Below are 14541 nucleotides of genomic sequence, written 5' to 3' on the forward strand. Positions count from 1 at the left end.
AAGACTCTGACAAGTACAGGTTTCTGGTAACTGACTATACTGCTGAACTGAATGAATAAGCATTTTCAGAACTGTAATGGAAAACTGATGAATTCATAAAAGTACTAACAAAAGATCAAGATAAAAAAAAAATTAATTACATGGGACTGAGTGAACTGATGAGGATGATTATAATTTCTGTGACTTTCTGTTTGAATAAAAAAAAAAATCCCACAAGGACTCAGAGGCAAAAAATATACAAATCAATTTTCACTGCAAAGTAAAGGAGCTGTTACAGTGGAGGATTACTGGACTGAATGTCAATATTATGACATAGTATGAGTGTGTTTTGTGTTTGGTAATTGCAATCATTGTTGCTTTTGTTGTGGTCATCCATTTACAATGCTTGGTGTCAGTTTATTTATCTCTTGTAAAAATAAAATACAGTGTGTGTGAATAAATAAATAAATAAAATAAAATGAGCTAAGGACTTGAATAGACATTTCTCCAAAGAAAACATGCAAATGGCCAACAGGTATATGAAAAAATGCTCAACGTCACTAAGCATCAGGAAAATGCAAATCAAAACCACAATGAGATATCACCTCACACCAGTCAGAGTGGTTATTATCAAAAAAAGAAAAGAAGGACAAGAGTTGGCAAGGATGAGGAGAAACTGGAATGCTTGCACACTGCTGGTAGGAATGCAACTGCTGCAACTGCTATAAAAAACAATATAGAGATTCCTCAAAAAATTAAAAATATTACCACCATATGATCCAGCAATCCCACTTCTGGGTACTTATCCAAAACAATTGAAATCAGGATCTTGAAGAGATATTAGCATTCCTAAATTCATTGCAGCACTATTCACAATAGCCAAGATGTGGGAACAACCTAAATGTCCATCAACAGTTGTATGCATAAAGAAAATGTGGTATATACATACAACGGAATACTATTTAGTCTTAAAAAAAAAGGAAATTTTGCAATATGCTACAATATGGAAGAACCTTGAGGAAATTATGCTAAAGGAAATAAGCCAGTCATATAAGGACAAATACTGCCTGAGCCCACGTATCTAAAATAGTCAAATTCATAGAATCAAAGAGTGGATGGTGGTTGCCAGTGGCTGAGGGGAGAGGGAAATGGGGAGTTACCAATCAATGGGCATAGAGTTTCAGTCAAGCAAGTGAATAAGCTGTAGAGATCTGCTGTACAATTTCATGGCTACGGTCAACAATGATGTACTGTACACTCAAAAATTTAAGAGGGTAGATCCCATGTAAAATGTTCTTACCACAGTAAGATAAAATTTAAAATACTGTACGAATACCAAAAAAACTCCCTATAATGTAAACAGATTAGTATTTTAATGCCCTTACATTGTTAAGGTGGAGGTTGAAGGTAGTGAATTACTTTAAACTGTGGGGAAGGGGGTGAACTCCCCAAAACATATTTTCATAAAATTACTTGTTCCATTTTCATACTTTTTAACCTGTTCTTTTCTACATTGTTCTTCTTTTCTATACTCTCCTCACCTTTCTGTATGTTCCATTGGTTAAAAATAGAAAATACACATCAAGTACTTAGAATTCTAGTAAATGGTAAGTGACTGAATACATGAATGAATGAGTTAATAAACAAATCTTCCTAAATAAGAAGTTTCAAGAAGGATGTAGAAGAGCTTATAAAAGCCCTGAGGAGGAGGGGAAAGAGATTAAACCAGTTTTATTTAATTTGCCCCAGAATGCAACCCTTAAAATTAATGTTAACAGCTCTCATTCAATGAATTGAGTTTGCCTGCAATAAAAGTCTCACAGAATGAGCTATATTAACAGTCATTTTATCGAATCATGGATGTTCACAAACATTTGATGCAAAGATGTTTATTCCTGTGTGGATTATGACCAAAGGAAAACCTGCCCAATTTGCAATAACATGGATGAAACCTGAGGGCACTGTGCTAAATGAAATTAGTCAGACAAAGAAAGACAGAGAATTCCCTGGTGGTCCAGTGGTTAGAACTCCGAGCTCTCACTGCCGAGGGCCCGGGCTGGGGAACTAAAATCCCATCAGCTGTGTGGCGCAGCCAAAAAAAAAAAAAAAGACAAATACTGTATGACTTCACTTATATGTGGAATCTAAAAAACAAACACACTCAAAAGACAAAAAATAAACTCACAGACACAGAGGCTGCTAGAGGTAGGGGGTGGGAGATCGGAGAAATGAGTGAAGTGGGTCAAAAGGTACAAACTTCCAGTTACAAGATAAATAAGTCATGGGGAAGTAATGTACAGCATGGTGACTGTGGTTAATAATACTGTTTTACATATTTGAAAGTTGCTAAGAAAGTACATCTTAAAAGTTTTCACCAAAAGAAGAAAAAAATTGTAACTATGTGAGGTGATGGAGGCTAACTAGCTTTATCGCGGTGATCACTTCACAATATATACAAATACCGCATCATGTTGTATACCTGAAACTAATATAATGTTATATATCCATTATATCTCAAGTAAAAAAATGCTCAGAGGTGACTGAATAAATAAATATTGTGCATCTATTTACTGAATTAATATACAGTCATTAACATGAATTTTTAGGATATTTAATGTTATAGATGTTTATGGTATACTATCAAGTTTTAAAAATGCTGGTTACCCAACAGTATATACAATATGGTTCTACTTTTACTGTTTTCAACATATATCATTATATATCTAAAAGAATATTTACCAAAATATCAGAATGCTCATAGTGGTTAATTCTTAACTGTGATAGGCTTATGGTGCCTTCTTTTCTTTTTTTTTCACCTATATTTTTGAAGGTTTGCATAATTAATATACTTATTAACTTTCTTACCGTGAAAGGTTGACATGGTATTGAAACGTGGGCACTTTCATATGCATTACCGAGCACAGTGCAATGTGTCTCTTCTTTCTCAGTGATAAGCTTGTAGAAAACCCTCAGAGCAAGCCAACCAAGACTCTGCAGCAAAGCCGGGAACAAGTTAAAAGCAGTGAATCACCAGGGCCATGTTGTATGTCATAAGGGCAATTCTCTATCTTCAGTTAAGGTTCCCACATGTCTGAAGTTGGTCTGATTATGATGAAACCATCGACAAGTCAATGCAATCAGACAAATGTTCAGAATACCCCTGTGGGTGCTCAGTGTTAAGCCAGCACCAGAGCAAGGCAGAGTGGGGTAGGGTGGGATGAGGGTGGAGAATAGAAGTGTAACCTTAATCTTTATGTCAGGAAGCCTAAGATTTTTCTAGGAAGACAAGACCACCATACATTAAAAAAATTAGATATAAGAATCAAAAGATCACATAACAGTACATAGCATGTGATTTTTAATTTATTTGCAAAGGTTTGGGAGCTAACGGAAAATAGCTTTATTACTTTAAAGTCACCATGTTTATGGTAAAATTCTACATTTGGTTTATTAAATACCACAGAAAGTAGTGACCAGGTTCAGCAAAAGCACAGTACAAGAGCCTCTGGTGTCCCCTGCAACCACAAATGTCAGCATTGTGAATCCATCATAGCACTTTTTCCCACTGAGCTCTGCTTCAGAATCCTTCTTAACCCAAGAGTCCAGGCAACTGCAGTTGGCACAGGAAATGAAACCAGTGCCACCCTGAGTGTTGGTATTAAGTACTATTGGAGATCAAGGGAGGAAGCATTAGCTGGAGTTGAACCATCACAGCACTTCATTTTACCTCTTTAACAGAATTTCCATTACATAAATATGCAGTTCCTTCTGACAGGAATGCCCTGTCCTCATCCATCTAGAAACTCCTTGTCTGCCTTCAAAATGTACTCAAATATCAACAATGCTGTTAAATCTTCCTTGACTCCTCCACACCTCCCCAGCCCGACAGCCACAAACACACTATCATTCACAGTACTTGATCATCCTTCGATGATCATTTAAAATGTTTACTACAATTATTTGCTTGCATGTCAGTCTTCTTCATAAAAATAGCACAAGCCTTGAGGGCAGGAAGAATGTCTCATTCATTTTTCATGTCTCTTGCACGTAACACACTGTAGATAATAAATGTGTGTTTATTCACTTCTGCTTAGCACCAAATATTGCTCTAGGCACTAGAGAAACAATGAACAAGACAGGCAAGGGCCCGGCTCTTGATAAATGTGCACTCTAGTAAAGAAACCAAACAGGGCCATGAGAGAAAGACTGAGTGTACGGTGGGGATGGAGGAGTTGGGGGTGGCAATGGGTAGAGATATCTCAACTACAGTATCCAGTAAGTGAGTGACAGAAAGCAACCAACCCTGTGGACATTGTAATCAGGAGTACAGACTCATAGGTGACAATGACTTTGACGTGTTCAAGCAACAAAAACAAACACACACATATATACACAAAGACTGTTACATGAGATACATATAATAGACAGAGTCACAGAGACAGACAGTAGAGGTTACCAGGGACTAGGGGGGAGGAAGAAATGGGGAGTTACTGTTTAATGGGTACAGAGTTTCTGTTTGGGATGATGAAAAATTCCAAAAATGGATAATGGTGATAGTTGCAAAGTGATGTGAATGTACTTAATATCATTGAATTGTACACTTAAAAATCATTAAAAGGGTAAATTTTATGCTGGTTATATTGGTAATACAAACAATAACCATAATAATAATATAGGTCAGTGTAAATGGAAAATAATGAGGGAGGGTGGGAATCATGGGAATCATAGGAATCAGACAGGTAGGCAAGGGCCATCTCGAGGGGTCTTGGACGCCTTGGTACAAAGTTGGGATTTCACTCTAATTGTAGTGAAACGCCACTGGGGGGCTTTAAGCAATTGAAATAACATTATATAACTTATTTACATTTTTAAAAGATCTCTCTGGTCTCTAAGCTAAGAACTGATTGTATGGAGGCAAGAATTAAAGTGGAGAAAGGACAATTTAAGAGGATGTTGCAGAGGCCACAGAAGAGACGAAGGTGACATGAGTGGTGAACAAAGGAAAGTGAAAAGTAGTTGGCTTTAACTATTTACAATAGCCAAGACATGGAAGCAACCTAAATGTCCATCGACAGAGGAATGGATAAAGAAGATGTGGAATATACAATGGAATATTACTCGGCCATAAAAAAGAATGAAATAATGCCATTTGTGGCAACATGGATGGACCTAGATATTATCATTCTAAGTGAAGTAAGTCAGACAGAGAAAGACAAATACCATATGATATCATTTATATGTGGAATCTAAAAAAAAGATACAAAGGAACTTATTTACAAAACAGAAACAGACTCACAGACATAGAAAACAAACTTACGGTTATCAAAGGGGAAAGGTGGGGAGGAGGGATAAATTAGGAGTTTGGGATTAACATATATACACTACTATATATAAAATAGATAATCAACAGGACCTACTGTGTAGCACAGGGGACTCTACTTAATATTCTGTAATAACCTATACGGGAAAAGAATCTGAAAAAGAATGGATATTTGTAGATGTATAACTGAATCACTTTGCTGTATACTTGAAACTAATACAACATTGTAAATCAACTATACTCCAATATAAAATAAAAATTAAATTAAAAAAAAAAAAAGTAGTTGGGGAATTCCCTGGCGGTCCAGTGGTTCAGACTTGGTGCTTTCACTGTGATGGCCTGGGCTCAATCCCTAGTCAGGGAACTAAGATCCCAAAAGCCACACAGTGTGGCCAGAAAAAAAAAAAAAAAAAGTAGTTGGCCTTAGAATATATTCTGGGGATATTAAAAACGGAATCATCGATAAATTCAATGTGAAAAATAAGGGAAAGAGATAATTAAGGATACCCTTGGTTTGGGGATAAGGAATTAGGTGGATGATGAGATAGGGAAGATTTAGGAAGAAACAGATTTGGAAAGGAGTATAAGAGTCCTTGGGCTTCCCTGGTGGCACAGTGGTTGAGAATCTGCCTGCCAATGCAGGGGACATGGGTTCGAGCCCTGGTCTGGGAAGATCCCACATGCCACGGGGCAACTAGGCCCGTGAGCCACAACTACTGAGCCTGTGCGTCTGGAGCCTGTGCTCCGCAACAAGAGAGGCCGCGATAGTGAGAGGCCCGCGCACCGCGATGAAGAGTGGCCCCCACTTGCTACAACTAGAGAAAGCCCTCACACAGAAACGAAGACCCAACATAGCCAAAAATAAATAAATAAATAAAAATTTAAAAAGAAAAAAAAAAAAGAGTCCTAGCTCCAAATGGCTCTTAGACTTCCCAGTGGCCATGTTGAGTTTGCAGAATAAACAAATGAATCCTGGTGATATGTATAGTTATCCCTCCTACTACACATAAGTAAGACAAAAGCCAGAAGTTCCTTGAAGATACCAGCTACATCTTAACATAACCTTTGCATTCTCAGTATTCCTCAGCATAATAATGAAACCTAATGCCTATTAAAGACGTATTAAACTGAATTAAATTCAACTGACTTGACTAGGCTCTGTAAGGGAGGTAGGACTTTTGATGGACCTCAGAGGTTTCCATGAAACAGAAAGATGGACACGAATATTTCAGGTTAGAGAATAGTACACATATATATCAACAGAAGTATAAATAAAGGCCAGTAAAGAGGCTGGCCTGCTTGGAGTTGGGGGGGACCCTCCAGATGCCAAGATACACTCACTTAGCTGGGAGGACCATGCTGCAACCATACGTCCAATCAGTCAGCAAGTCCTGTCGGCTCCATCTACAGAATACTTCCAGAACCAGACCCCTCCTCATCACCTCCACTGCTCCCCCTCCGGTCCGAGTCACCATTCTCTCGCTCACCTGGATTACTGCAACAGCTTCCCAACAGGTCGCCTGCTTCCACCTTTGCCGCCTTACAGATTATTATCAACCCAGGAGTCAGACCAGGCTTTGCTCATAGTAAAAGATAAAGTCGTTCCCTGACCTACATGGCCCTCACCCTCTGCCCATTCCCTTCTATGTCATCTTCTGCTACCTGCCCCCACACTCATTCCATCGCAGCCACACTGGCCTCCTTGCTATCCCTCCATCACCAGCCGTGTTCCCACCTCAAGGCCGTTGTGCTTGCTCTTCCCTCCACCCCTTCTGCTGGATATGGGCGTGGCTCACTCCCTCAACTATTCCTGTCCTCGCTAAACATCACCTTCTCAGTAAGGCCTTCCTTGCCCGTCCTAATTTAAAATGCAACCCCCATCCCCATCTCTGTACTCTCTATCCCCTCCCCTGCTTTATTTTTCTCTCACAGCAATCACCACCATTTGACATGCTGAATATTTCACTGATCGAAACTCCAGGAGGGCCGTGACTTTTGTCTTGTTGTTCACTGCTAGATAATATCCTCAGTGTCTAGAACAGGCACATGCCAGATGCTCAGTGAATATTGGTTTAATTAAATAATCCATTAATTCCTTAAGTTTCAGGACTATCCATAGCCAAAAAAAGGTTAGAGCTGAGTCTAAGAACTCTAGGTTGCGGACGGTATGTGTCCAGGGCTCTGTGGACTGACTCAGACAGCCACATTTTCTGCCTTTTCCAAAGGTGGAGGATAAAACAGCCAATTCTTGCCATTTCTGTATGTTATGCGCTGAACTGTGTTCTCCTTAAATTCATATGTTGAAGTTCTCATCCCCAGTACCTCAGAATGTAACTGTCTTTGGAGACAGGGCCTTTAAGAGGTGATTAAGTTAAAATGAGGTCATTAGGGTAGGCCCTAATCCAATACCGTTGGTGTCTTAGAAGAAGAGGAGATTTAGACATACAGGGAGTCACCAGGAATGAGTGCATACAGAGAAAAAGCCATTTGAAGACATGGCAAGAAGACAGCCATCTGCAAGCCAAGGAGAGAGGCCTCAGAAGGAAACCAAACCTGCTGACCCTTGATCTTGGATTTCCTGCCTCCAGAACTGTGAGAAATAAATTTCTGCTGTTTAAGCCACCCAGTCTGTGATGTTTTTTATGGCAGCCCCAGCAAACAGGTATACTGTGTATGCCCAGTAGCTTGGCCAAATGGGAATCATCCTCACAGAAAGGACTGAATTGTCGTCACCAACATCCTGACAATAATACCTAGAGGGATCAGTGCCACCCACAAATGACGCATTTCCATCTCAGCCAGGACGGATTCTCTAAGGCAGGGAAAGGTTGACGTGGCAGGGGCAGGGGAGAGGGGCATGGCAACAAGCAGGGTCTCGCTTAGCTGTACGTCCCACCTGCTCACCACGGTCCCTACATCCGTGGGGCAGCAGGAAAGGACCACAGAATTTCTCAGCATTGGAGAGAAACAGATAAAATCCCTCCTCAAAAATCAAATCAGAAGACAAATTGAGTTAGTGTTACTAGAAGATTAAAAGCTAAATAATAATATGAAGTGTTATATAAATAAAGGCCATAGGAAATACAGCACAGAGAAGGTGGCATAATCAATGCATGGAGTAGAAGCGCCAAAGGAGAGGAGAGAAGGGGGCCGAGTGCGCTGAAGAGGGCCTGGAACAGGGCAGTGTAAACTGACCTTGCGGGGTGGGGAATTTTCAGGGAATTCAGCACAATCACAGACAGAAAAAAAAGCCACCAGTCTGAGACTAGTCACACACTTAGGTCTTGTTCCCACATCTGGCAATTACCCTAATTCCCCAGAAGTAACTTTATATTAATATTTGCCAGAGTGCATTTGCAGGATTGTAAACACACACTCAAAAAATAAAACAAAATAAAACGGAAAATTGGGGGATTAAATAGGTTTCTTTATTGCAGAACTTCTCAGAACTCAAAGTACATTTGTAAATCTCCCCCAGATGATTAGACCATAAATCCTTTTTTCCCATGAGGATTTCAGCTAGCAAGTATTTTCGGGAGCATCCCCTTAAACCTTTCTGATATCACTAGTGGGTAGAAAAGGCCAACCAACCTATGGTGAACAACACAGTGCAAAGCACCAAACCAAAACAGTAGTCAAGCCCCGAAGCTGTGCTTTCAGACCAGCAGATATTTGTAGAGAAAGAGGGAAAACTAAACAAAACAAGATAAAACAAAACAACAGTGATCCAACCAGTAAATAGAATTAGAGTGTGGCTGATTTTTTTTTTTAAGTAATCAATATTATTGTTTCTATGTGGCTCTGTGCTAAAAATTTTACCTCAAAACAATCCTTGTAAAATGGGTTCAAAAATCACTTTCACTTTACAGATAAAAAACCTGAGGCACAGAGAGGCTAAGACTTTGCTCAAGGTCACACAGTAACTGACAGAATCAGCCTTACAACCAATTAGGGAGGTAAGTCCAAGAGCCTTCAAAAACCACAGCCTGAAACACTTACAGAGCACCTGTTATACACCCAACATAACCTTGGAAAAAAAAAAAAATCATTGCCTGGAGCTATAATCAATTCCAAGCAGCAGCTAGGACTGTTCTACCTTCTCAAGAAGACCTGGTCAGTCTTGGGCCTGAGGCAAAATCTCAGAAGCAGATAGTTCTGCCCAGACTGGGAAGAATCTGAAACTGGGTTCAAGGTAGAGATAGCTGACCACAGGAAAGGACAGAAGCACTTGGAGGTCAAGCGCAACACAGTTCAGAGACCTGTGAGGCCGGTGACGGATGGAGAAAATCCACCCAGGGCAGGAACCAGACATCACTTTTGCTGCCAGCAGCCTCCCCGGCAGCTGGAACATACGGTCATTTCCTGCATCCCGGCGACAGCGGAAAAAGGTTCCTGTGAAAACTTGCCCTTGGAACAGTTGACATTATGAGTACCTGCTTTTGCTCTCGTACTTACCACAGTAAGAGTACCAAACACTTGTGTCAGAGGAGTTGCAGATCCAGAGTTTCTCTCCAGGTTCAGTAAATGTGGAAGAAAACAGGGTGGAAAAAAGCATAAATGGGAACATGATTCAGTATCTTCAAAACTTTAAAAATGCAACGACAATCAGTAACTAATCATCAGACTCTTCCTTTTTAATAAGTAGAAAAAATTTAACTTAGTCATCAGTCACATGATTTCTGAGTTCCTATCCAACTGTTTCCTCTTTTGAATGTGTGTGTGTGTGTGTGTGTGTGTGTGTGTGTGTGTGTGTGTGTGTAATATCTGAGCACTTCCTGCAAGAGGAAAGGAAAATGATTCAGAATGTACTCTTTGCGAACACATGATACAAATGAGAGCACAGAGCTTTAAAAACAAAACCAGTACTTCCCAATCAATAGTAAAAAAAACCAGCCTGTAGGTCTTCTTTAGAAGATCAAAAGACTAGCACTCTTTATCCCTCTGCATTGCTATTCTCTCTCCCACAAGTTCTTTTTTTTTTTAAACCCTAAGCACCCCCTCCTATTCCTTCTTTCTTTATTTATGGCCATGCTGCTGGGCTTGGAAGCGTGGAGTCCTAACCGCTAGACCGCCAGGGAATTCCCTCCCACAAGTTCTTTATACAACAATTCTCATGGCCAGAGAGCAGAACCTAAAGCTCTGAACTGAACAGGCTCATGCAAAGTGTTTCTGCTCGGCAACAGGTTCAGCCAAAGGGTAGAGCCCGGCTGGATGAGACCCCAGACACAGGACATTAGCTGTAGTTCTGCATGGTGGGTGGGAGGGTCTCACCAGGCTTGAGAATGCACTCACTTTAGCAAACTACAGGTCCAGGGAATACCTTAAAATGGTCATTATTTTGTGTGTGGAATGTATTTCATTCCAAAACTCTCACTTTGTTCTAGAAAGACAGCCACCGCTTTAGATGCTTTGCTACCTGAAATTCTTTAAAGGACATGGTCTGGGATTAGTAGCCAAAAAATGGCATGGAGTCGGGGCCTTAAAAACCTACAAGTTTAGAGGAAAATAATCATATTTGTAAAAGGTTTTACTAAAGAACTGTACTACTTTCCCATTTTTTTAAAGGTAAAAATCCATGGGGTGGGGCGTAGTCTGGGGAAATGGGGAGTTGCTCAATGGGTATTGTTTCAGGTTGGCAAGGTGAAAAAGTTCTAGAGATCTGTTGCACAGCAATGTGAATACAGTTAACACTACTGAACCGTACACTTAAAATTGGTTAAGATGGAGAATTCCCTGGAGGTCCAGCGGTTAGGACTCCATGATTCCACTGCAGGGCATATGGGTTTGATCCCTGGTCGGGGAACTAAGATCCCACAAGCTGCCCAGTGCGGCCAAAAAAAAAAAAAAATGTGGTTAAGATGGTAAATTTTATGTTATATGTATTTTCCACAATTTAAAAATATATTTTTTAAGTGGGGGGAAAAAAAGAGGACAAATCCATGAACGCTTCTAGTAGTCTCGAAATACCATTTCCCACTAAAGGGAACAAATACTCTAGAGAAATTACTGTTTCCAGGTCTGAGGCAGAAAAGGTTCAAGATGAGCCTAAAACATCTGATCATATTAGACACCCAATTTGATGACAGTCCCATTGACCAAAGATAGGTTTCCTATTGCTGCTGTAACAAATAACCACAAACTTAGTGCCCTAAAAACAATACAAATGGGGAATTCCCTGGCAGTCCAGTGGTTAGGACTCTAATTTTCACTGCCGAGGGCCCAGGTTCGATCCCTGGTTGGTGAACTAAGACCCCACAAGCCATGCTATGCGGAAAACACACACACACACAATACAAATGAATTTTCTTACAGTTCTGGAGGTCAGAAGTCTGAAATCAGTTTCAATGGGCTAAAAGCAAGGAGTCAGCATACCTAGTTCTTCTGGAGACTCCAGGGGAAGACTGTTTACTTGCCTTTTTCAGTTTGAGAGCTGCAATCCTTCCATTCCTCCATCTTCAAAGTTCAGCACTGTCCTCTCTGCTTCCATCATCACTTCGCCTCTCCTCTGATACCCTGCCTCCCTGTTATAAGGACCCTGTGATTACACTGGAACCATTTGGATAATCCATGACAATCTCCCCAACTCAAGATCCACCTATAAAATCCCTTTTGCCATTTAACGTAACATTCACAGCTTCCAGACATGAACATTCAGCCTACCTGTAGACTATTACTATCATTAATAAGATAGTAACTGCGATGAATTGAAATACATCAAATATATTCAAATCAATAAGCTCATAATAATTTTTTTAAAGTCTAATCAGCAGATGATGCTAGGAAACCAACTCTATTTTGAAAACTGATAAAGGGAAAGAATCAAGCATTTATCCTGACTTTTCTATAGAAACTGAACGACTGGTAACCAAATAGTACAGAGAGGCAAGTTTCCCTTGCCTTCTCATACTCTTTTCTCTACTTTTAGAAGTATTTCAGCTAATATATGAAAAAGGAATGATAGAATATAACCATTTTGCAACACCTAATGAATTAGTAAACTTGGGCACTGAGCATTAGCAGTTGCTAACGTCACAGAGAGAGAGACAGAAAGACATTGTATACTTCTTGATGGATGAACATGGTAGCCAACCTCCAAGATGGCTCCCAATGATCCTTACTTCTTGGTATGCAAATCCTTATGTAGCCCCCTCCAACAATGTATAAGGGTGACTGTGTAACTAAGAAAATATTGCACAATGATAATGTGCAACTTCCAAGGTAGATCATAAAAGACATTTTACCCTCTACCTTGCTCTCCTGGATCAATTGCTCTGGGGGAAACAAGTAGCTCTAAAGAGAGATCCATGTGGCAAGAAACCAAGGCCTCCTCCCAAAAGACGAGCACCAATTTGTCATTCATGTGAGTGAGCCACCTTAGAAGCAGTTCCTCCTGCCCCAGCCCAGCCTTCAAATGACAGGAGCACCGGCTGATATCTTGACTGCAACCCCATGAGAGTACCTGAGCCACACCCCCTCAATTAAGCCATTCCCAAATACCTGACCAACAGACACTGTGCAATATCATAAACGTTTGTTGATGTTTTAAACCTCTACATTTTAGGGGCAATTTGTTATGCAACAATAGAAAAATAATACAAACAACATCAGCTATGAATCAGTCTTATCCAAAATAATCAAACCTCAACCTGATGAAGCCTCAATTTATAGCAAATACAGTAACAAACATGGTAAACTACACCTTGGGGATATAATCAGAAAATCTAGACCATGAAAACATAATATAGGACAAAAAACTCAGTTTCTTCAACAGATGATTTGCAAGGGGCGGGGGGGTGGGGGGTGGGGGTGGGCAACAAAGTGAAAGAGGGAATTCCCTGGCAATCCAGTGGTCAGGATTTTGTGCTTCTGCTGCCAGGGGCCGGGTTTGATCCCTGGTTGGGGAACTAAGATCTCACATGCCGTGTGGCAGGGCCTAAGAAAACAAAAACAAAGTGGAAAATATAGAAGGGCCCATAGATTAGAAGTCTTAAAAGACACTTAGAAAATAGGTGTGAATAAGGTGGGAACTTTAATTAGATCTTAATCCAAACAAAATGGGGGGGGGGGGGAATTATGAAACAATTGGAAATTTAAGCAGACTGGATATTTGATAACACTGGGGTCAAGGGCAGCTTAGGTATTATGATGGTATTGTTATTTTTTTAAGTCTTTATCTTGTAGAGTTACAAAATTAAATATTTAAGAAAGAAATCTTATGATGTCTGGGATTTGGTTCCAAATAAAAGTAGAGAGCAAGTGGTCTAGATGAAACAATGAATCTGGATGATAGAGTCACTTTTTCTGAAAAAATCAGAATACAATTTTAACGAGTGTGTCCAAGCTAAGGCTGTCATTCATACCTAATGACCGTTTTGTTACTTTTGCTTCCAAAAGCTGAAGTCTTTCAGTACGATGTAATCTACGTTGAGGAAAAGTATTACATCTTATTGTCAAAGGGTATCCTATCTGATGTAACCCAGAGGTCCAATGGGATCACCCTGCCCTTTGAGACTCAAATAAAACTGACTCAATATCCTTCCCTTAGGTAGAGGGAGACTCACCACCTTCCTAATCTTTCCAAGATCACTCTGCCTGGGGAGAGGGTAGTAAAGTGGCATGGAAGGACGTGCGTATATTTCTTACCTTGGTCTGAGCTGTTTCTGCAGACTTATTTCAGTGATGAATCATTATGGTATCCTATGCATGCTGATCCTTTTCTACATCTTGGTCTCACTCCAAATCATGCCCTTGAGAAGTCATCTTTCTCATGTAGTCTTTTAAGCCTTTTTTCTTTTCTCTAAACAATCTGAGGAATTATTTTTTTAATTAATTAATTTATTTATTTTTGGCTGTGTTGGGTCTTTGTTTCTGTGCGAGGGCTTTCTCTAGTTGTGGCAAGCGGGGGCCACTCTTCATCGCGGTGCGCGGGCCTCTCACTGTCGCGGCCTCTCTTGTTGCGGAGCACAGGCTCCAGATGCGCAGGCTCAGTAGTTGTGGCTCACGGGCCCAGTTGCTCCGCAGCATGTGGGATCTTCCCAGACCAGGGCTCGAACCCGTGTCCCCTGCATTGGCAGGCAGATTCTCAACCACTGCGCCACCAGGGAAGCCCCTGAGGAATTATTGATACTCATAAAAATAGGATTTTCACTCCACTCCACAGGTGACAAAATGGTTGCATGGATACAGGACATTTAAAGAAAGAGATAGGATGTACTAAAAACAAGTTATGAGAAAACTGACCC

The 14541-nt window shown here is 40.4% G+C and overlaps 1 protein-coding gene across 2 annotated transcripts in view; it reads right to left on the reverse strand.

Annotated features, from left to right (window-relative positions):
* Positions 1-13031, reverse strand: part of LY96 (lymphocyte antigen 96) — a 31925-nt gene extending 18894 nt beyond the window's left edge. Inside the window, exon 1 of one of the 2 annotated variants that reach the window (XM_082363647.1) lies at positions 9755-13031. In XM_082363647.1, coding sequence (XP_082219773.1) covers positions 9755-9866 — 112 coding nt within the window. In that variant the 5' untranslated portion in view covers positions 9867-13031. Of the gene's footprint in view, positions 1-2844; positions 2962-9754 lie in introns of those variants that run through there. The other variant, XM_082363648.1, reaches the window with a different exon arrangement.
* Positions 13032-14541: the final 1510 nt, after the last annotated feature.

This window comes from Balaenoptera borealis (assembly GCF_965194805.1).
Source record: "Balaenoptera borealis genome assembly, chromosome: 17".
Taxonomy (NCBI): domain Eukaryota; kingdom Metazoa; phylum Chordata; class Mammalia; order Artiodactyla; family Balaenopteridae; genus Balaenoptera; species Balaenoptera borealis.